This window comes from Aquarana catesbeiana, linkage group LG12 (genome assembly GCF_042186555.1).
Source record: "Aquarana catesbeiana isolate 2022-GZ linkage group LG12, ASM4218655v1, whole genome shotgun sequence".
Classification (NCBI taxonomy): Eukaryota; Metazoa; Chordata; class Amphibia; order Anura; family Ranidae; genus Aquarana; species Aquarana catesbeiana.
Window position 1 is genome coordinate 195868580 of NC_133335.1, and position 22993 is coordinate 195891572.

The 22993-nt window shown below is 42.7% G+C and overlaps 1 protein-coding gene across 2 annotated transcripts in view; it reads right to left on the minus strand.

The window, feature by feature from the left end:
- Positions 1 to 22993, minus strand: part of GGT7 (gamma-glutamyltransferase 7) — an 88373-nt gene that overhangs the window by 31083 nt on the left and 34297 nt on the right. For both annotated transcript variants that reach the window (XM_073606379.1, XM_073606381.1), the window contains exons 5-8: positions 20793 to 20860; positions 14452 to 14525; positions 6200 to 6393; positions 1435 to 1522 (exon numbers count right to left, since the gene is read on the minus strand). In XM_073606379.1, the coding sequence (XP_073462480.1) occupies positions 1435 to 1522; positions 6200 to 6393; positions 14452 to 14525; positions 20793 to 20860 (424 nt within the window). The remainder of the gene's footprint in view (positions 1 to 1434; positions 1523 to 6199; positions 6394 to 14451; positions 14526 to 20792; positions 20861 to 22993) is intronic.

Sequence of the window (22993 nt, forward strand, 5' to 3'; positions counted from 1 at the left end):
ATGCAGATATACTGCGGCAGAAGGGCTCGTACAGGCAGAATCACGTACCTGTACGTTCCCCTTTAAGAGATGGCCAGCGGGCGAGCGCCCCGCCGGCAAGCTCCGTGAGTTGGGTTGTGGGTCCCCCCGACTCGATCGCCGCGTGGATACTCACGATCGCCTCACTGGGAGGAAGAACGGGGAGATGCTAATGTAAACAAGCATGTCCCCGTTCTGCCTAGTGACAGTGTCACTGATCTCTGCTCCCTGTCATCGGAGCAGAGATCAGTGACGTGTCACACACAGCCATGCCCCTCACAGTTAGAAATACGCCCCTAGGACACACTTAACCCCTACACTGCCACCTAGTGGTTAACCCCTTCTCTGCCAGTGTCATTTACACAGGAATCAGTGCATTTGTATAGCACTGATTGCTGTATAAATGACAATGGTCCCAAAAATGTGTCAAAAATGTCCGATGTGTCCGCCATAATGTCGCAGTCACAATAAAAATCGCTGATCGCCGCCATTTAAAAAAAAAAATATATTAATAAAAATGCCATAAAACTATCCCCTATTTTGTAAACGCTATAACTTTTGCGCAAACCGATCAATAATCGCTTATTGCGGTTTTTTTTACCAAAAATATGTAGAAGAATACGTATCGGCCTAAACTGAGGGAAAAAATTGTTTTTTTATATTTATATATTTTTGGGGGATATTTATTATAGCAAAAAGTAAAAAAAAATGCGTTTTTTTCAAAATTGTCGCTCTTTTTTTGTTTATAGCGCAAAAAATAAAAAGTGTAGGGGTGATCAAATGCCACCAAAAGAAAGCTCTATTTGTGGGGAAAAAAGGACGTCAATTTTGTTTGGGAGCCACGTCCCAAGACCGCGCAATTGTCAGTTAAAGCGACGCAGTGCCGAATCGCAAAAAGTGCTCTGGTCAGGAAGGGGGTAAATTCTTCCAGGGCTGAAGTGGTTAAGACCTTTATGCAAACAACAAAGTTTACTTTAATGCCGCGTACACACGGTGGGAATTTCTGACAACAAATCTTCGATGTAAGCTTGTTGTTGGAAATTCCGACCGTGGAGAGCTGATCTGACCGTGGAGAGCTGGTTCTCAAATTTTCCGACAACAAAATCTGTTGTCGGAAAGTCCGATCGTGTGTACACAAGTCCAACGCACAAAATTGCACGCATGCTCGGAATCAAGCAGAAGAGCCGCACTGGCTATTGAACTTCATTTTTCTCGGCTCGTCGTACGTGTTGTACGTCACCGCGTTCTTAACATTCGGAATTTCCGACATTTGTGCGACTGTGTGTATGCAAGACAAGTTTGAGACAACATCCGTCGGAAAAAATTCCAAGATTTTGTTGTCGGAATATACGATCGTGTGTACGCGGCAAAAGACTCTAATTTATAAAGGGGAATTAATAAAACTGTGTAGATCACCTTGATAGACAGTTTGCACAGGCTTCCCCACAGCAACAGTGTAGTTGCTGAAATCGTCTTCTGTCACTAGCCCACCTTGTGCATTCACCTAAGAAAAAAACAGACATTCTCAGACTGTGTCATCATTAATAATTCACATTATTATCACAGGGTAGTTTTAATATTTTTTTTATATAATATGAGATAAAGAGTAACCAGATAGCACAAATCTTGCATCAGATTCTGGCGCGTCTAATCCCTGGTTTCAGCAGAAAGGTTATACCTATTCATAAAAGTACAAATCCAGTTTCTGACTAACTAAGTCAGGATGGTGAAATCAGGAACCTTGTAAATAGCCTCACCTGATTTTCTTTGCTGGGCCTTTGCAGGTTTCTGTGTCTGTTTTGCTCTTATCAAATGAGAAAAAAAATTGTGAAAAAAATAAACTTAAAGGGTAACTCCACTTTCATGGGGAAAAAAAAAGCAAACAAAAAAAATAGTAATATAGCGCATACAATTACAACACAAGTCATATTGTAATTGAATGTTATTAAATATTACCGTTTCTTTTTAATCTGCAGCGCTCTAATTTTTATATTAAAGTGCAATGCAATATGTCTACCTGGAGGTGTTCTGTACACAGAATGTGTACAAAACTCCCCCCAGAAACATCATTTCCTGCTTGTGTGATTGGCTCGCCAATTTTCCCAGAAGTCTACACTAATGCCGCGTACACACGACCAGACTTTACGGCATACTTGGTCCAGCGAACTGGAGTCCGTCGGACAATTTGATCGTGTGTGGGCTCCAGCGGACTTTGTTTTCTCAAAAGTTTGACAGACCTAGAAATGAAACATGTTTCAAATCTGTCCGACGGACTCGAGTCCGCTCGTCTGTATGCTAGTCCGACGGACAAAAACCGACAGGAGCTACCCTGTTTCCCCTAAAATAAGACCTAGCGTGATTGTCGGCGATGGCTTCAATATAAGCCCTACCTCCCAAATAAGCCCTAGTTAAAGTCCTTGTAGGTCTTATTTTCAGAGTAGGGCTTATTTTCGAGGAAACAGGGTAGGGCTTATTTGGGGGGTAGGGCTTATATTGCAGCCATCACCGACAATAACGCTAGGTCTTATTTTAGGGGAAACAGGGTATTGGCTACTGGCTATGAACTTCCTTGTTTTAGTTGATTGTGTGTAGGCAAGTCTGTTCATTCAGAAAGTCCGTTGTAAAGTCCGTCGAAAAGTACGCTGGACAAAGTCTGCCGTAAAGTCCGCTTGTGTGTACAAAGCATAAGGCAGGCCATACATGGGTCGAATTGCGAAAGAATTTTCTTTAGAAAATCCTATCTAAGAATTTTCGTTTGTATTTCGCACCATTAGTGGGCTGCAGCAACAGCTCATTTTTCGTGCGGCAATCAAATTTGAGTAATCGGACATGTTGGAAATGTTTTAAATAACAAACGATTTTCTAATCAATGATGGGAAAATCGTGCAAGAAATGTAATCGAAAAAGAAAAGCGCATGTGCAAAAAAAAAAAATTCCCGCAAAGAAAAGAAGATTCCCAGAAAATTCTTTTCTGTAGCAACAGGAGGTGAAATTGAAGGCTTGGTTGGTCGAATTTCTAAATCAATGGTAGCACAATCGGATCAGAAAATGCACAAATTTTATGATTTTCAAAACAAAATTCTTTCAAAATTCGACCACGTATGGCCAGCCTAAGATAAAAGTCAGATTTTTGGCATCCCCTGCAACAAAAATGTAATTTTTGGTGAGATACTACCAGTAGGAAATAGCGTCTAAAGAGATGCAGACTCTGCAACTTTCCTCATTAGAGCCCTGATTCTGCAGCAGCTAGTTGATAATTATGAAACCACTCCCATTAGACTTGCTCAGCACAGGGGCACAGAGGAACAAAGTGATTTTTCAGAATAACAAAAGGTAGGAATCTGCAACAAAGTTTGTTAAAATCCTTGCAATGTACATAGATCACCCAGAGGGGAATGTTTTTTTCTAAAAAAAAGTGGAGTTACGCTTTAAAGCCGTATTAAACCCAAAAACAAAAATGTAATATATTTCACCTTTCCAGTTTTCCAATCCTTAAAGTGGATGTAAACCCGATTCATGAAATCTGAGCTGGGCACATATATCTGTAGTGTTATCTCTCTTCAGAGCACTAAGTCCCTTGGCTTTCTCCTGCTCCATTCTTCTGTTATCAGCATGATAACCTCTCACAAGTTCTCCAACACATGAGATAAAATTAGCCTGAAATTTGTGTTGTGGGAGGTTGCTATAAATAGATTAGCAGAGAGCTGAACTATTCACAAAACAGCTCTGCAAGTCTCTGCCTATGTGGAGTGGGAGTGTGTGTGTCTTTCCTCCAATCGGCTGTCTTGGCTGTGTGCCCAGACTTCACACTCAGTGCTGAATAGGAAGTAAAAATCTGTAACACGATGTGCACCTTCTAAAGAATATATAAAGCTGAAGACAGCAGATATACACGTGAAACTTATGTAGGGAGATTTGTTTCATCTCTGTGTATCATCTGAGGCTGTTCACTTCACTGGGTATATGTAAGGGTTTACATCCACTTTAAATGTGGTGGCTGCATTGGTCTTTGTTTTTCTTTTTTCTTTTTCCTCCTTTTTTTCATCTGGTGATCTGGCCAGTAAGCTTGTTATTTTCCAGCTTCCTTTAACAGACCAAGCTGTATAGCAAAAGTGGCAGTTAGGCAAACAATTTAACACTGACAGGGGTGCTTACAATGGTCATCTTTCATTCATGTAAGTAAACCTTGTATCCCAAAAGGAAAATAAAAAAAAATGTTGATGTAACTGCTTAAAAAGTATTAGCTAGAGTTTAGCTTTGATTTATTAGCCAAGCCCATCTAAATCTGCTCTTGCATCTAACACTATTCTTTCACGCTGCTGCTGCTGTCCAAAGGTGTCTCCATTGCTTCTCTATCCAGAGTGGAGTCACCCTAAGACAGGAAATGTGTTACTGGAAGGATCACCAGGTAAACATAAGGGGAAAGGGGCCTAAAAAAAGGAAATTATAACAGCCACCACATTTCAAGATTGGTAAGCTTCATGCATTTTTGTTTTTGGGTTTAATACTGCTTTAAAGTAATCTAAAGCCAACTTTTTTTGTTTGGTCTTGGAAAAGAGTAGGGAAAGATTAGGACCTAAGAACCTTAAGTGATGGGTAATCTTCCAACTAATGACAGTGGATTTCACATCAGTTTGGAGAGATTTTCTTTTACTTCCTGTCCTGTCTTCAGGACACAAAGTGAGGAGAAATCTCTTCAATAGGACCCAAAGTGCAAAAACTAGCAATGGTTTTAAATAATACCCTACTCCTTAAAAAGTTTTGGCTTTAGATATCCTTTTACAGTTAATTTTACCCCAGTTTTTCCAATAGAAACCAAGAAAATCTGAACATAAGACTTTGAACACAATGTATCATTAATAAATACCACTAATGCCGCGTTCACACGATCGGACTTTACGGCATACTTGGTCCGGCGTACTGGATTTCGTCGGACAATTCGATCGTGTGTGGGCTCCAGCGGACTTTGTTTTCTCAAAAGTTTGACGGACTTAGATTTGAAACATGTTTCAAATCTATCCGACGGACTCGAGTCCGGTCGAAAAGTCCGCTTGTCTGTATGCTAGTCCGACGGCGTACTGGATTATGTCGGACAATTCGATCGTGTGTGGGCTCCAGCGGACTTTGTTTTCTCAAAAGTTTGACGGACTTAGATTTGAAACATGTTTCAAATCTGTCCGACGGACTCGAGTCCGGTCGAAAAGTCCGCTCGTCTGTTTGCTAGTCCGACGGACAAAAACCGACGCTAGTGCAGCTTTTGGCTACTGGCTATGAACTTCCTTGTTTTAGTCAGGTCGTATGTCATCACGTACGAATCCGTCGGACTTTGGTTGATTGTGTGTAGGCAAGTCCGTTCATTTGGAAAGTCCGTCGTAAAGTCCGTCGAAAAGTACGCCGGACAAAGTCTGCCGTAAAGTCCGCTCGTGTGTACGCGGCATTAGAGTTCTGTTAAGGCTGCTCTGCAGTACAATATGAAATCTGCTATGAAGGAACCTGTCAAAGTGTAAAGGAACAATTCTTTCTAAAGCAGGTAGGTGACGTTTAGTGACAAGGAATGATTATGTTCACCATAATCCTGGTCCATTGGGCTTTAGATTTTGTATGATTAGTCTTAAACAGATTCTGGTATTGGATATTTTGTAACGTAGGAATTATTTAAAATATGTGACTTTTCAGTCAGATGATCTAGTACAGTACAAGGGTCTCCAAACTTTCTAAAGAAAAGGGCCAGTTTACTGTTCTTTAGGCTTCAGGAGGGCCAGACTCTGCCCAGTGGGTGTAAACAATGCCCAATCTTTGGAATTAGGGGGGGGGGGAATAGTTGGTGAGTGGAAGGACTAGTGCCCCATTTTTGTTTTCAGTGGAAGGAATTATGTCCCATTGTTGGTGTCAGTGGAAGGAATAGTGCCTCTAGGGCTGGATAAAGGCAAGCAAAGGTCTACATCCGGCCCTAGGGCCGCAGTTTGGAGACCTCTGATCTAGAAAGAACTCTTCGAGCCATTCTTTTTGTTATGGCAAACAGGTTTTCTATAATCCATAATTTGACTTTGAGGCCTGAAAAATCATGTGGACATTAGAACACATTGACATATTTAAAGTTTCAGTGTATATAGGCAGGTTCTCGAGACCTCGAGACCTCTTAATAAGACAACTCAAATAAGTATGATGTGCTTTGTCCTACCTCAGAAACCATTTCCCGTGTTACGTTGCTGTTGTAGAATGCTTCTACCCCTCTTTCTGCCACGTCATGCAAAAAGGCTGCAAGGTCAAGCCTCCTGACAAAAGTCCCTTGTGTCAGAGGAAGGCCATGTGGGAAAAACACCTCTTGAAAAGTATTTGACAGTCCATCTTCATTCAGCTCACTGATGGCCTTGGCTGACATATAAAAGAGGCAGTTAGAATGCAGGTAACCCATTAGCAACTTCTGTAAAGATTTATCTGTGTTTGTGTCCCTTTTGAGATTTTAAAGTGAACATGTACTTAGCCCACACCAGTGTTGCCAACCGTCAGTATTTTTACTGGCAGCCAGTAAAAAACAGGTCATTTTCTCCTGCCAGTAAAAGCCAGTAAAAGTAAAAGGTTGCCAGTAAAAAATATGGCTGTGACCCTCGGCTTGGTCCAGAGGCGGCTGAGACCATCCGAGTGCCTGCTAGATTGGGCGGCTCTGGCGGAGGTGGTGCCTGAGCATGTCGTGTGATGTCATAGTGCAATGGAGCCAAGCACAGCAGCCGGAGCCTGCTGTCAGTGTAACTGTGAGAGTCCATTTTATGTGTGTGTGCATTCTAATTTCTTGCCCTCCTGAGTCCTGTACCTGAGCTACTTACTTACTATATTGAAAATAAAATAAGATATGTTTTTTGCCTTATTATCTTCACTAAATCATTTTGCTAATTGCAAATTTACACTTAAAGCGGAAGTAAACCCATCCATAAAACAGTTACTTTTCCGGCATGTGCCGGAAATGTAACACTCCCATTGGTTGTGCTCTCAACCAAACTGTCAAACCATCCAATGGCTAGTGTCATAGCTGATCACATGTGCAGCATCATGGCAGTTGTTGATTAAACAGAGGCAAAGATGGCAGCTTCCTTGGCTAGAAATGATAGTAGGGTTTACTTTTTTTTTCACAGAAAAATTTTATCAAACAAATCATCATTACAGTACAAGAACTTAGTACAGTCATTACGGTGAGAATAATTACAGTGGGATTTACCCTAAAACAATAACTACTGTTTATCAGTTGTTCCAGATGTGCACTCAACAGAATTTTCACTTAACCATAGTTCTCATGGCTCGTGTCATCTTAAAATTCTTGGATAATATGAAGTAAATAACCCAGTATTCAATCAAGCCTAGTAGGGGCGACGGGGGGGAGGGGGGGGGAGGCAGTGAGAGAAGAAGGTGGGGGGGGGGGGGGAGGAAGGCAGGGGGGGGAGAGGGAAAGGGAAGGGGGTGAAGAGAAAGGGGTATAAGAAGAGTAGACTTGAGATGCAGGATGTCCTCTCCTATGTTTCATGTCTTACTTATGGGGTAGGGGGTTCGGGGTACCCAGGATAGTAGGGTTTACTTACACTTTAAAACTGTAATTTTGTAACTTTTGGAAGCGCCTGTAAAAATTTGGCTGTGCCAGTAAATTTTGGGTGTTGTGTCAGTAAATCTCAATCTGGTAGGTTGGCAACACTGGCCCACACCCTTCTGAATGTCTTCTTCTCTACTGCATTGGCTCTTACATATGTGTATGACTAGGAGAAGGGCATTAAAGTGAACTTGTGGCCTTGCCCTATTTAAAAGAAAAGATAAGTTTGCTTTAAAGCCCTACTTTTGGGTGGAGAAAAATCTACTCTACCCATAACAAAATTGCTTCAATCACCCACAAAAACATAACCACTATTATGGGTTGGAGACCTGTGATCAGAAGATGCAGTTCAGGTCCATCTACTGGTCTTGCTGCCATTTCAGGACTTTGGGGCCATGTGAGCACTCTTTGTGGACCCGGTGAGGGCCCTGTTGTGGACAGTTCAGGCAGCCAATGGGCAGCAATACATGTGGCACTGCAAGAAGGTTGCTCCTACACTACAGACCAGAGAATGAAAAAAGAAACAGGACCTGGCTTGTCATATGACTGTGATTTTAGCTGAGTAAATAAGCCTTTTAGTTCAGCTACTTTTGAATAAAATCTAGCAATTAGCTAAGGTGGGTGGGTGGTAAGGGGTAGTTTTTTTTTTGTTTGTTTTTGGGGAGGTTAAATAGAGATCAGCTTGAATTAAGGACACACACTTCTTGATGTTCAGATTACCATTTGATGAAGCTTTAACAACTCCGAGCTCAAACTATGGAAAAACCAGCAAGAATAATGTGGAATGTTTTACAAACTCTGTTTGTGCAGCCAGCAAAAGAGAAAACTTCAAGCACAGGAGGGTAAACACCATAGGAGGCCATCACAGTCATGGATATGTGAGTATGCACCATGGTGGGGAGTGTCTGGGTTAGATTAGGTTAGGGAGCTAGGAAGGGTGGGCTAGCTGGCTTTTTATAAGCATTAGCTTGTCCTTTAAAGTTATCAGTTTAAATGTCTCTAAATATCTCTGCACAGTTATGAATGATAATGGCTACAGTATACAGTTAAATGTTCATAATATTGAATTTTACTGCAAATTGAATATCAAACAATCTTAAAATCTAACTAATCTTTTTCAGCTTACAATAACATTATTTATGAGTACAAATGCACATAAGTCATAAAAATAGTGATATAAGCCAAACTAGTTTTACCAGTTGTACCTGAGGGACTGAATGTTGGAAAAATATATTTTTCTAAAGAAGTATATACTACTCTAACTAAAAATTAGTATATATACACTATATTAGTCCACAGGGTTCAATATTGAGTTGGTCCACCCTTTGCAGCTATAACAGCTTCAACTCTTCTTTGAAGGCTGTCCACAAGGTTTAGGAGTGTGTCTATGGGAATGTTTGACCATTATTCCAGAAGAGCATTTGTGAGGTCAAGCACTGATGTTGGACGTGAAGACCTGGCTTGCAGTCTCCACCCTAAGGCCGCGTACACACGAGCGGACTTCAGGACCGGACTGGTCCGACTGAGCAAGTCCGGCGGACAATTCGACCATGTGTGTTCTTCATCGGACCTGCAGCGGACTTTTTCGGTCGAAAATCTGTTTCAAATCTTTCCGATGGACTTGAGTCCGGTCGAAAAGTCCGCTCGTCTGTATGCTAGTCCGACGGACAAAAACTGACGCTAGGGCAGCTATTGGCTACTGGCTATCAACTTCCTTATTTTAGTCCGGTCGTACATCATCACATACGAATCCGTTGGACTTTGGTGTGATCGCGTGTAGGCAAGTCCGTTCGTTGGGAAAGTCCGTCGGAAGTCCACCGAAAGTGCGTCGGATAGACCATCGGACCAGTCTGGTCGAAAAGTCCGCCCCTGTGTACGCTGCATAATTCATCTCAAAGGTGTTCTATTGGGTTGAGGTCAGGACTCTGTGCAGGCCAGTCAAGTTCCTCCACCACAAACTCCTTCATCCATGTCTTTATGGACCTTGCTTTTTGCACTGGTGCGCAGTCATGTTGGTAGAGGAAGGGGCCATTCCCACAAAGTTGGGAGCTTGAAATTGTCCAAAATGTCTTGGTATGCTGACACCTTAAGAGTTCCCTTCACTAAAATGAAGGGGCCAAGCTCAACCCCTGAAAAACCATCCCACACCATAATCCCCCCTCCACCAAATGATTTGGACCAGTGCACAAAGCAAGGTCCATAAAGACATGGATGAGCGAGTTTGAGGTGGAGGAACTTGACAGAGTCCTGACCTCAACCGGAGTGAACCAGGAAAATACTACTAGATGGAGCTGATGATCATAGGAGATAAATACTATGATCTTTAGCTCCACCTGGTGGAGAGAAAATAAACGAATAACAATCCATTTTTCCCCCATCCGCCACAGAAAACGTGCATGCAATTTCATGGGGTGAATAGCTCTGCACATTTTATATATATATATATACATCTTCAAGTTATAGCTTAGCAAGTCTGTCCCAGTAAAAAGCTCTGTTCCCACCAAGAAAAGAGCTTACCATGTTCTGCATCCATGTGACATGAGCTGTACTAAAACTAGGGATGATTTAGTATAAGGGGAAGGCATACAGAAATATTTCATGAGCATTTCAGGTATTAGAACACTGCCAGTCTGCATATTTGCTGTTCATCTATTCTGTTGAAACTGGGTAAACATTTTAACTTTATGCATTTATTGGTAATTAACAGCTCCTTATTTAAACAAGAGGGAGGCATCCCATTGGATAGTGCAGTGCCATGGGTGTTCCAGAACTCTGAAGTCAGAACCAAGTCAAGGCCTCTGAGTGTGGCTAGGTCTAGGAGGTTCCTGGCCACAAGGATCACAATGTGACCCTAAAAGCTATAGGTAAACATTTTCATGTAGTGTCTCCTTTAAAGCAACCCTAATATTGAATATAAGTGATTAACCCATCACTTAGCTTACACCTACAGTTGCCTGTACATCAATTCTTTTGTCAGTTTAATAACCTCCTGTTCCTAAAATGTAGAGACCACTTTGGTTGAAGCACCTGGCCACAGCTCTATCACACCTCCTAAGCATCACTCTTGACACACTACCATGACCCGAGAACTTACTGGCCAATTGACTTAGGACCCGAGAACTTATTGGCCAATTGACTTAGGACCCGAGAACCTACTGGCCAGTTGACTTAGGAGGTGTGAGGAGGCAAGGCAAGGCAAGGTGCTCAACTCATCTGGCGCAAGAAGTATCTACATATCAGAGCTTCATGGTTTTTCAATTTTATCTAAGCCAAGGGTCTCAAACTGGCGGCCCTCCAGCTTTTGCGAAACTACAATTCCCATGAAGCATTGCAAGGCTGACAGTTACAAGCATGACTCCCACAGGCAGAAGCATGATGGGACTTGTAGTGTCGCAACAGCTGGAGGGCCTCCAGTTTGAGACCCCTGATAAACTAAAAAAAGACCTGTAAACATCTAAAGGTGATAGTGATGGATTAGGTAGGAATATCCCTATCAAGGATTGATCAAGGTATTCCTACTATTTATACAAATGTATTTTTATGAAAGTTTCCCATTAACAAGTGGCAGTTTCACTTTAATACTAGTATTATATAACTTTCCCCTTTCCAGATTGAGCAGAACTTTCCTAAGACATCTAATGCCGCGTACACACGAGTGGAATTTCCTCAGAAAAAGTCCGATGGTAGCTTTTATTCGTATATTCCGACCGCGTGTATGCCCCATTGGACTTTTTCCGTTGAAAATTCAGACAGACATAGATAGAGAACATGTTCTATATTTTTCCAATGGAACTAATTATACGTCACCGCGTTCTTGACAGTCGAACTTTGGTGTGACCGTGTGTATGCAAGACAGCTTGAGCGGAATTCCGTCGGAGAAACCTTCAGAGTTTATTCCGACGGCAAAACCGCTCGTGTGTACGCGGCATAAGAGGGACTGCAGCCTCTTGTCAGCCATTTTGTGCAGTACAAACTCCCTGGCATAAACATCCCTACATTTATTGCTTCTAAAAGACTGCAGAATGATTCTTCCTGCATATTCTCCCTGTGGTTACGCAGGTTTTCTCCGGTTACTCTGGTTTCCTCCCACACTCCAAAGACATGCTGGTAGGTAATTGGCACCTGTCCTAGTTTGGCTCAAGTATGTGTGGGTGTATTTATGTAGATTGTAAGCTCCTTGAAGGCAGAAATTTATGTGAAGATACAGTGTGTACACACAATAAGATTATCGGGCGATCATTTTTTGCTAGTCTCATTTTGAAAATAAAAGAGGTTACTAAAGTTAGGAAAATTTTTATAGGACAGAATAAAAATTCGGAAGTGATGTAATGTATTGTATTGTATTTGTATTGTATTTTTGGATGACAACTGTTCTGATTAAATGAAAATGGTACGATCTGGTACCATACGAGAATAATGTTTGTGTTTGTCCCTCAGATAATATCGGATGAACTGTCATGATCAGGTCTAAAAAGCTGTGTACTAACGATCAGATTGTTGTACGATTGCTTTGAAAAGCAGTATTTTTTGTACAATTTTCTGATTGTGTGTACGGGCCTTAAAAGCTCTGCAACGGCGACACGCGCGCTACGTCATTTCCGGGTACTCGAGTTGGTGGAACGCAGCTGGAGCGCAGCGGACTGCCTCTGTCCCCACCTCGGGTCTACTTTTTAGAGTGTGGTTTGTGGTCTGACCATTGCTATCTAGGAGTCGGCCATACACATATATATCTTATATATGTTACCTGGAACATTTATTGTATGCTTTTTACTGTTTTTTATTGATTTTTAATAAATGAACATACTTTTACTACATTATGGGAGCCTATTTTTTTCTCCCACGAGGGATTAATTAGGGATTACGCCCTACCTATCTGAAGTCAGAGGTGTGCTTCTGGGACAACCTTAACAGACATTGTGATGAATTGGTCGCAGTGACTATATCCATATGCGCATTGCCCCTTTGGGGTGGCTGGATCCGGTGAGTGGGAATCCTTGAGGGGGAGCACAAAAGTCACCTAAGGATACTGCGAGCACTCAAGTCACCATTAGATCTCTTGTCATATATCTGAATATTGCTGGACTCACACCTCATATGAACTGTTATTTATTCATCTATATGTGAACCTGATTTCCATCACTGTTACGGACTCATATATGCCTTTTGAAGTGTGATCTCACTTTGGTATTTTTGTATATTTTATGCACTAGGGTATTATGCTTGGAATTTCTGACATGATTTTTTTGGTTGTGGTTTATTTTATTTCTACTGTGTTATAGGTATTTTCACTGTGTTACTTTGTCAGCTGGCTGCACTACTACCAGGCACTCATTATTTGTTGCAATATACAATTAGGTTGTATTTTTTGGCTATGTAGCTGCCGGGACCTACATGCCATTTATTCACTTTGTTTGGTTATGCACACATATCACATACCCATAGGTCGTGCCTAGTGATTACCCTATAGGGGCGATCCTGCAAGGCAGGCTATTCACATTTTTTATAGGGTGCAAATGGTTATTGTCGTCATAATTTACAGACACTTCAATGCATGAGATATTGATACCGTACCCCAGGTTGGGTTGTTTATGCATAGTGTATCGTTGGGGCTCACAAGCCCTCTCAATTTTTCCCTACATACCTACATACATTTACTTGATCTTAGCTATTAGGTAGCACCATACACCCCATCTCTTTGTTTGGCTGTTTCATTACTTAGTGTTCCCTTAGGGGAGCCCTATTAGGGGAGGCGGCAAACCTATCCCTAAACCCTTATCCTAAGAGCAGTTGTTTTATCCATAAACGTGTACACTCTGCATAAATTGTTGCCCCTATATAAATACCTATAATAAATAAAATAAAATAAATCTGGGAGCTTGTGATCAGAACGAAGAGACATTCTCACCCGTTGAGTCTCGATTCACATCTATGCATGTTGCTTTTGAGCGTTTTTGGAGTTTTTTTTGTGATGCTTGCCACATTTTTGAGCAGCGTTTTTGTAGTGTTTTTACAGCGTTTTTGCAGCGTTTTTGCCGCATTTTGCGGTATGTTTTTTTTTACAGTTTTTTTTTAGACTGTATACAGTTAAAAAAAAATACGCATCAAAAACACTGTAAAAATGCTACAAAAACGCTGTAAAAACGCTGCACTTGCGTTTTTGATGCTGGTCCATTGAATTCTATTACATGCAAAACGCTGCATTTTGCATGAAAAAAAGTCCCTGACCCTTTCCAAAAATGCAGAGGTACAAAAAGGCATTGATGTGAACATGTTCCATAGGAACCCATGTTAAAAAATTATCATGCATTTCTGCAAAATGCAAAATGCATCAAAAAACGCGCTAGTGTGAATGGAGCCTTAATGCCCCGTACACACGGTCGGACTTTGTTCGGACATTCCGACAACAAAATCCTAGGATTTTTTCCGACGGATGTTGGCTTAAACTTGTCTTGCATACACACGGTCACACAAAGTTGTCGGAAAACCCGATCGTTCTAAACGCGGTGACGTAAAACACGGACGTCGGTACTATAAACGGGGCAGTGGCCAATAGCTTTCATCTCTTTATTTATTCTGAGCATGCGTGGCACTTTGTCCGTCGGATTTGTGTACACACGATCGGAATTTCCCACAACGGATTTTGTGGTCGGAAAATTTTATAGCCTGCTCTCAAACTTTGTGTGTCGGAAAATCCGATGGAAAATGTGTGATGGAGCCTACACACGGTCGGAATTTCCGACAACAAGGTCCTATCACACATTTTCCGTTGGAAAATCCGACCGTGTGTACGGGGCATAAGAGTTTGCAGTAAAGTTTCCACTGATGTAAATCCATCCCTGCTTCTCATTTAATCTTACCTAAATCATGTGTTGTATTGAATCCACTACTTGCAACTTCAGCCACTTTAGATATAAGTTCTGACCATGGTAACCTGGAGAAATGCATGGAGCTTAATTAGAGACTGCAGAATGAATCCCGAGGACTGAACTGCTCTTTTAGAAATACAGACATTTTTCAATTACTACTGGATATTACAGCATATTAAAGTAATTCATTAAATTTCCCAGGCATATAAACTTAGTGGTACCTTTCTAATCTGTTCCATCAGTTGTTTCAAGCACATTTATTCTTTCCCAAAAATGTACAGCCGTAGTAAACTAAATTATTGATAAGCAAATCTTGACGTTTTCTCAACGGTCAAAAGCAGTCACTTAACCCTTTGAACATTGAGGAACCCCTGAAGTTACTTTCCAATCTGAGGGAACCCCTGCTAAAAATATCTACGTATATCTACAGTTCTTGGTACATTAGTGTGATAATCAGTGGGAAGAATGCTCCTTACATTTGTGGTCAATGTTAATACCCAGCTTAAAGATCACGCAGAAAGTGCTCATTGCTCAAAGAAACCATAGCAACCTCTGGAGGAAGTGGAACCCTTTTTGAGAAAAGCGGTTCAGGAGCCATGCCCACATGTCCATCTCTAATTCTCCCTGTGTGGCCTCTGACATATGCAGGGAGGAGTGACACATGACTGTCACATAGATGTCTTTGACATGTTGCAAAAGAAAGATGGAGGCATCCAATGGGGGGGATAACAAAGTCTAAGAGGCAGATTAGAGCAGAGTTTATAGTTGTTCATAAACCGAATAGCTCGTTTTTGGCAGCTGTTTCTGTAAACATCTACAAAGGGATGGGTGGCTATAAAGATGCTTTCTTCCTTACATACTGTTGTATTTACACCCCTCTGTAAAGGAAGTCAAGGGATATTCTGAGTCCGTCATTGTTGACTTCTTTGGAAATTGTTAGTTGCCTGTCTGTCTCTGGTCTCATACATTCTGAGCCATTAGCCCAGAACAATGACTTGTAGCTAGAGAAGTCAAAGGAAAGTTAAAGCGGGGGTCCACCTATCTATCGTTTTTTTTTTTTTTGAGTTCATTCACAAATTTTTCTTCTCAGCATTACATACTCACATATTGTGTGTAATATGTCCGCCTGTGTCAGATTTCGTCGGAAAGAATAACTTATATTATTCACTGCAGGCGGTTTCCATCTTCATTGTGGGCATTTGAAGCCCACAAGCATTTATTTCCTGGATGTGGTGAATGCTGTGCTCCCAGCATTCACTGCTCATTCCCGCACATGCTCAGTGGCATCCTGGGAAGCCTGAGACTAGCTCCCAGGAGTCTGGGAGAGGCTAGAAACAAGCCTACTCCCATGGGAGGAGAACCAGGAAGTGCAAAGATGATTAGAAAAATAAAAGGTAATTACGGCGATTTAAATTTTTTTAAACGGCATGTCAGCATCTAGGCAAGGAAGAGAATACACCCCGCTTTAAGGGTGCACTCACAATAGCACTTTTAACCAATCCCTGGAACGGTGCAGCCCCTTGAGCCGGTTTATTTGTGTAGTGCTCTGAACCACGCCCAGGGCCAGTTGATTGAACCGCTCCTGGGACCACTTGGAATAGGTGGTCCCAGGCGCAGTTCACTTGCGATCTGTTATGGTTTGCTGCAATGTGAGTGCAAACTGTGCCGAAGCCCAGTTCTCTTCATAGAGAACTGTGTAGTGCAACAGGAATCACTGGTCTGGTTAGCAGGGAAGTGTGCCCACTGCCTGTAAAAACTTCCTTACAAACCAGTGTGAGTTCACACCAATGGCCAAGTGGGAAGAATCCAACTTGAGCACAATGCACTTAAACCAACCAGAGTGTACACCCCTAAACTCCTAATCTTCGTTCTTGTTTTGAAGCCTTTGCATCAGCATCGTAGACAGGGAACTAACATTTTCAAAAGTAGAGTTCAGCAATGGCAGTCCTTGACATTTCTCAGTACAGCTTTTCTTTAAATGAACCTGTGCTTTGGGGAAGGGCAAACCAAAAGGTTTGCATTAATGCCATCCTCTCCAACATTTTCTTTGCTTCACCCCCTGCCATTCGTGTCAGCTTCAGGGAGCATAAAAAAACACCCGTATTCCTGGTTATGGCAAAGCATGTGGCTCGCTTCTCCAGTGAATGCACGAATACAGGACACTGAATTATAGTAAACTTCTGTAAGGAGGCAATTCCTTCTTTGTATTCTCAGTACTGGTGTACATACTGTACATGTGTCTCTGCAGGCATGACAGCGCAGAGCACAAGGAAAAAAGGCAGAGGTAAAAAGGTATATACATTGTATATATATATATATATATATATATATATATATATATATATATATACAGTGGGGACCGAAAGTATTCAGACCCCCTAATATTTTTTCACTCTTTGTTATATTGCAGCCATTTGCTAAAATCATTTAAGTTCATTTTTTTCCTCATTAATGTACACACAGCACCCTATATTGACAGAAAAACACAGAATTGTTGACATTTTTGCAGATTTATTAAAAAAGAAAAACTGAAATATTACATGGTCCTAAGTATTCAGACCCTTTGCTGTGACACTCATATATTTAACTCAGGTGCTGTCCATTTCTTCTGATCATCCTTGAGATGGTTCTACACCTTCATTTGAGTCCAGCTGTGTTTGATTATACTGGTTGGACTTGATTAGGAAAGCCACACACCTGTTTATATAAAACCTTACAGCTCACAGTGCATGTCAGAACAAATGAGAATCATGAGGTCAAAGGAACTGCCTGAAGAGCTCAGAGACAGAATTGTGGCAAGGCACAGATCTGGCCAAGGTTACAAAAAAATTTCTGCTGCACTTAAGGTTCCTAAGAGCACAGTGGCCTCCATAATCCTTAAATGGAAAACGTTTGGAATGACCAGAACCCTTCCTAGAGCTGGCTGCCTGGCAAACTGAGCTATCGGGGGAGAAGAGCCTTGGGGAGAGAGGTAAAGAAGAACCCAAAGATCACTGTGGCTGAGCTCCGGAGATGCAGTCGGGAGATGGGAGAAAGTTGTAGAAAGTCAACCATCACTGCAGCCCTCCACCAGTCGGGGCTTTATGGCAGAGTGGCCCGACGGAAGCCTCTCCTCAGTGCAAGACACATGAAAGCCCGCATGGAGTTTGCTAAAAAAACACCTGAAGGACTCCAAGATGGTGATAAATAAGATTCTCTGGTCTGATGAGACCAAGATAGAACTTTTTGGCCTTAATTCTAAGCGGTATGTGTGGAGAAAACCAGGCACTGCTCATCACCTGTCCATTTTTTTCAGCTGCAGGGACAGGACGACTGGTTGCAATCAAGGGAAAGATGAATGCGGCCAAGTACAGGGATAACCTGGAAGAAAACCTTCTCCAGAGTACTCAGGACCTCAGACTGGGCTGAAGGTTTACCTTCCAACAAGACAATGACCCTAAGCACACAGCTAAAATAACGAAGGAGTGGCTTCACAACAACTCCGTGACTGTTCTTGAATGGCCCAGCCAGAGCCCTGACTTAAACCCAATTGAACATCTCTGGAGAGACCTAAAAATTGCTGTCCACCAACGTTTACCATCCAACCTGACAGAACTGGAGAGGATCTGCAAGGAGGAATGGCAGAGGATCCCCAAATCCAGGTGTGAAAAACTTGTTGCATCTTTCCCAAAAAGACTCATGGCTGTATTAGATCAAAAGGGTGCTTCTACTAAATACTGAGCAAAGGGTCTGAATACTTAGGACCATGTGATATTTCAGTTTTTCTTTTTTAATAAATCTGCAAAAATGTCAACAATTCTGTGTTTTTCTGTCAATATGGGGTGCTGTGTGTACATTAATGAGGAAAAAAAATGAAAAATTAACAATTTTAGCAAATGGCTGCAATATAACAAAGAGTGAAAAATTTAAGGGGGTCTGAATACTTTCCATCCCCACTGTATACACTGTGTATATATATATATATATATATATATATATATATATAAATATATATATATATATATATACATTTTTTTTTGGGGGGGGGGGCGCAAACAAACCCTTCCAGGTCCGCACTCACCAGAGGACGCCTCTTGCGATCCATTGGACGTGAAGCCGGAAACTGGAAGTGACGCGTCAACGAATATAGATTCACTAAGATCAAAACTGGGAGGGTTCGGGGGTCAGAGGACAAGCTGACTCGAGCTAATTAAAGCCTCAGCCTCAAATCACATGCTCACATCACATTTACTGACCTAATAGACACACATAAGTCCGGCACCCCGCACAGTGTGCACACATATCAATGATTTATTTAAAAAAAATTATTATATGACTAACAGTTTTTAACATGTTAAAGTAGCTTTCTTCTTTGGCAAACTAACTTTCAGTGGGGGGCATGCCAGCCCCCACTGTTCGATATTCAAAATAGTAACAGAGTTGTTAAATACAAAATTTTGTCTGGGCATCTAGTCATCACTAACCTCTGAGAAACACATGGTAAAAAATTGTCAATAAAGGTTGGTTTTCGGGTGGAGACACTGTTGTATGCAGTCACTTTGCTGACAATTAATAAATATGGCAAGAGGAGCTAAGTGTGGAGTACAGATGATACATTTTTTCATTTGTTTGATGGAGGGTGGAGGTGGACTATAGTGGCCGGTGTCTTGCCGAGAATGTTCCCTCGGCGGATAAGTTCCCCCCCTGTACTGCGCAGGCGCAGCACATACTACTCGCAGCCGCCGGAGATAGCCGAAGCTCAAATGCTTCAATCAGCTGTACACGGCGCCTGCGCTCTGGGTCCAGGTTCCTTCCCCACTATCAAAGTGGACCTAGAGGGGGAATCTAAAAGTGCCGAGCGCAGCGAGGGGCCCTCTTACAGGCGCCGTGTACAGCAGATTTTCAGCTGTTCTGCTTTGGCTATTTCCGCCGATACCTACTGCGCAGGCGCAGTAGAGGGGGGAACTTATACGCCGAGCGGAACTTTCTCGGCAGAACACCGGCACCAGGATTGTCCATGTATGAGAAAGGCAAGTCTTGAGCAGAGCTATGGATTTGGGTATGTTCTTATCACTGACCTCTGATAACAAATGGGTTAAAGAGACTCCTGAAATCCTACCTCTATCCTCACCTTTGGCACACTTCCTTGCCACTCTATTGCTCCATTAGAGCGCCGAGTAAATGTTCAGTGCTTCTAGCTTGTGACCCCCTCCCTTGATTCAGTGTTTGGGCTAGAGTAGCCAGTCGCTAGGCCCAAACACTAACAGCTGAGAAAGTGGAGGACTTTATCACCCATGAGTTCTGACACCATATGATATATCCAAGTCTTGTTAAATGCTGAATCAAGATTAATGTGTAGCACCCTCTACCAAAAGGTAGTGATAGGATTTTACTAGGAACTGTCAGCACAAGCAAATTTAGGCAGGCCTATGCTGCAAGCTAGGCCTGTCTGTTTTGATCTGGGGGCTGGGAGTGGCCAGAGTAGCAGTGGGTGTGGCCACCTGTGCTCCAGTTCTGAGGCTCCTCCCCTGCTTCCAGGGAGAATGTTCTGGAAGGGGTGCAGGGCCTAGAACTGGAGTGGCAGGCAGCTTGTGTGGGAGCCCTGACCAATCCCAAATTGGTATTGGCAGGGGGCGGGCCTCCTATATAAGCTAAGGTAACATGCCACTGGGGAGAGTTGTCGGCTGAGTGAAGTGGAGGATGGAATACTAGACAGCAGCAGGAGAGCACCCCCTTCTGGGGGGGGGGGTGCGCCGATCACAGGAGGAGGCCCAGGGAGAGCTGTGAAGGAACTCTGTCATTACATGGTCATTGGCAATGTCTTTAACATTACATGGTCATTGGTAAAGAACTCCTGGAGCACAGGGGCAGGTGAAGCTGTCGGAACATATGGTCCGGTCAAGTTCTCCATCAAGGACTCAGGGCAGGGAAAGGTCTGTGAGTGTACCACAGTGGAGGGCTGGATGTGCCAGGAAGTCTGTGAGGGAACTTTGCTTCTACACCATCATTAGTAAAGTCTTCATCATTACACGGTCAATGATGGGGAGTCCTGGATCAGAGGAAAGACTGTGGGGATCTGTGTCAAATCAATGTGGCCTGAGGGCACAGGATTTGCAAGCTGGGCTGGCTGGGAACAGTAGTCCACCATCCAAAGAAATGCTTTTAAACTACTAGGCCTCTGGGGAGAGGTGCTGCAGGCCTCAGGCTTAGTAGCAGAGAAGCAACCAGAGCCTGATTAAGGACTTATTCAGAGTGGGTCCTTCTTGTCTCAATAGAAGAAGATGTGACATTACTTCAGTTCAGGATAATATGTTGTAATATATACAAAAAATTGGACCCAAATCACTACTTACTTTCCATACATCTTGTGTGCTTTATCCATGCCTTTCAACATTCCAGGAATGCCAACCAAAAGGCCAGGCTGGTATAAATAGAGGAAGGAAAGAAAGGAAAGAAAGGTCACATATGTATTTCTTGGAAATTATATTATATTTTTAATAACTAAAGCTTTTTCATTATTAATGTGTTTAAAGCTGAATTCTAGGTTTTTTTTTTTTGCATATTTATGTTGGTCCAGCTTGAACGAATGTAAGTATACATATTCCATACTTGGCTGACCTCTGTTGAAGACAAAAATCACTAGTAGCTGCTACTAATACATTGATCCTCTCTGTCTTTCGGGTCCCATGCCGAGCAGCTGCCCTGCTGCAAAGTAACAACACAAGAGCTTGCTCACTCGGCACAGGCGCCAATCACAGGGCACCTTGCATTTTTCTCAATGAATGCAAAGTGTTCTCTGATTGGAAGAGGTGGAGCAGTGACATCACAATCTGTGATCAAGATTTATCTGCCTGCTTTTTGTCATTGAAGTTTCCCCTCCGAGTTGCTATTGGCTCCCGCTGCTGTTAATTACAGCCAGTGAGCCAATCAGGAGACGGAGGGGGTGGATTGAACTACAGCTCCATGTGTGAATGGACACAAAGAGCAGCAGCTCAGCTCGGGTGCCCCCATGGCAAGCTGGAGGGGGGAGGAGCCAGGAGCGCTGATGTGGGACCCGAGAAAAGGAGGATCTGGGCACTCTGTGCAAAACCACTGCACAGAGCAGGTAAGTATAACATGTTTATTTTAATGAAAAAAAAAAATTAAAGCTTTAAAATCACTTTAATATAATCTCACTTAAAAAAACGACAGGCTGGTTGCACTAAAGTTGATCGATAGAACGACTTCATTACAACCAGCCTGCCCATAGATGGCTCTAAATTCATCTGGCTCCTGCTGAACTGGCCAAATTTCGATCTGTCTATGGCTGGCTTTAGATTGATGGTCTATATTCCTACAGTTGCTAAACAGACTATAGCCAGGGCCTAGAAGAGCACTACTCTTAGCATAGCAGATATCAGGTCCAGGATTGCTCAGGTTATGCTTCATGATTTTCAGATACCATCTCTAAATATCTGGCAACCTGGTTGCTCTGGGCTGAAAAGGTTTTGACTTCCAACTTTGACTTTCATTTACTCCATGTGTTATGCCGCGTACACACGGACGGACTTCCCGACAGAAAAAGTCAGATGGGAGCTTTCAGTCGGACATTCCAACCGTGTGTATGCCCCATCAGACTTTTTCTGTCGGCATTTCCGATGGACTCAGATATAGAACATGTTCTAAATCTTTCCGTCGGAAATGCAGACGGAGTTTAGCCCGTTGGCAAGTCCGGCCATGTTTACGTGGCATAATGGGACCATTCCCTGCAGTCTCATCAGATTCCTCCTACTATCCCACCCTTCCTGACACTTCATCTTGGCCTTCATTAGTTTTGTTATCTCATGTGTGTTACCCATATTTGTGACACCCCAAATGTCTGTACATACATTTGTTAAAACCCATATCTAGGAAACTTGAAAATTCTCCCTTGCAGTGGGGCTGTGCCCATACTGTAAAGCTGGGGTCGGCAAACTCCGAAGGGAGTTTAACAAGACTCGTGGCCACTCATTAAAATTAGAAAAAAAGAGGGTTCTTTACTGTAAGAGTGGCAAGGATGTGGAATTCCCTTCCACAGGTGGTGGTATCAGCGGGGAGCATCGATAGTTTCAAAAAAACTATTAGATAAGCACCCGAATGACCACAACATACAGGGATATACAATGTAATACTGACATATAATCACACACATAGGTTGGACTTGATAGACTTGTGTCTTTTTTCAACCTCACCTACTATGTAACCCATCGATCGCGTGCTACCTGTCGACTGCGGGTAGGTGACAGGTAGACTGGGAACAGGTCAGCGCCGCTGACCCCTGCCTTCTCTCTCTGCCCTCAGCTTCCCTTTTGGCGCCTTTGGTCCCCCCCCCGTGCCTCCGCCGCTGTCATCAGTGAACAGCGTTGAGAAAGAGCCAGGCAAAGCACTCCTTAACCCTGTATTTTGAGCGTAATGCACTCCTGATGCCTGCATTCTGAGCACAATGCACTCCTGATCCCTGCATTCTGAGTGTAATGCACTCCTGATCCCTGCATTCTGAGCGCAAAGCACTCCTGATCCCTGCATTCTGAACACA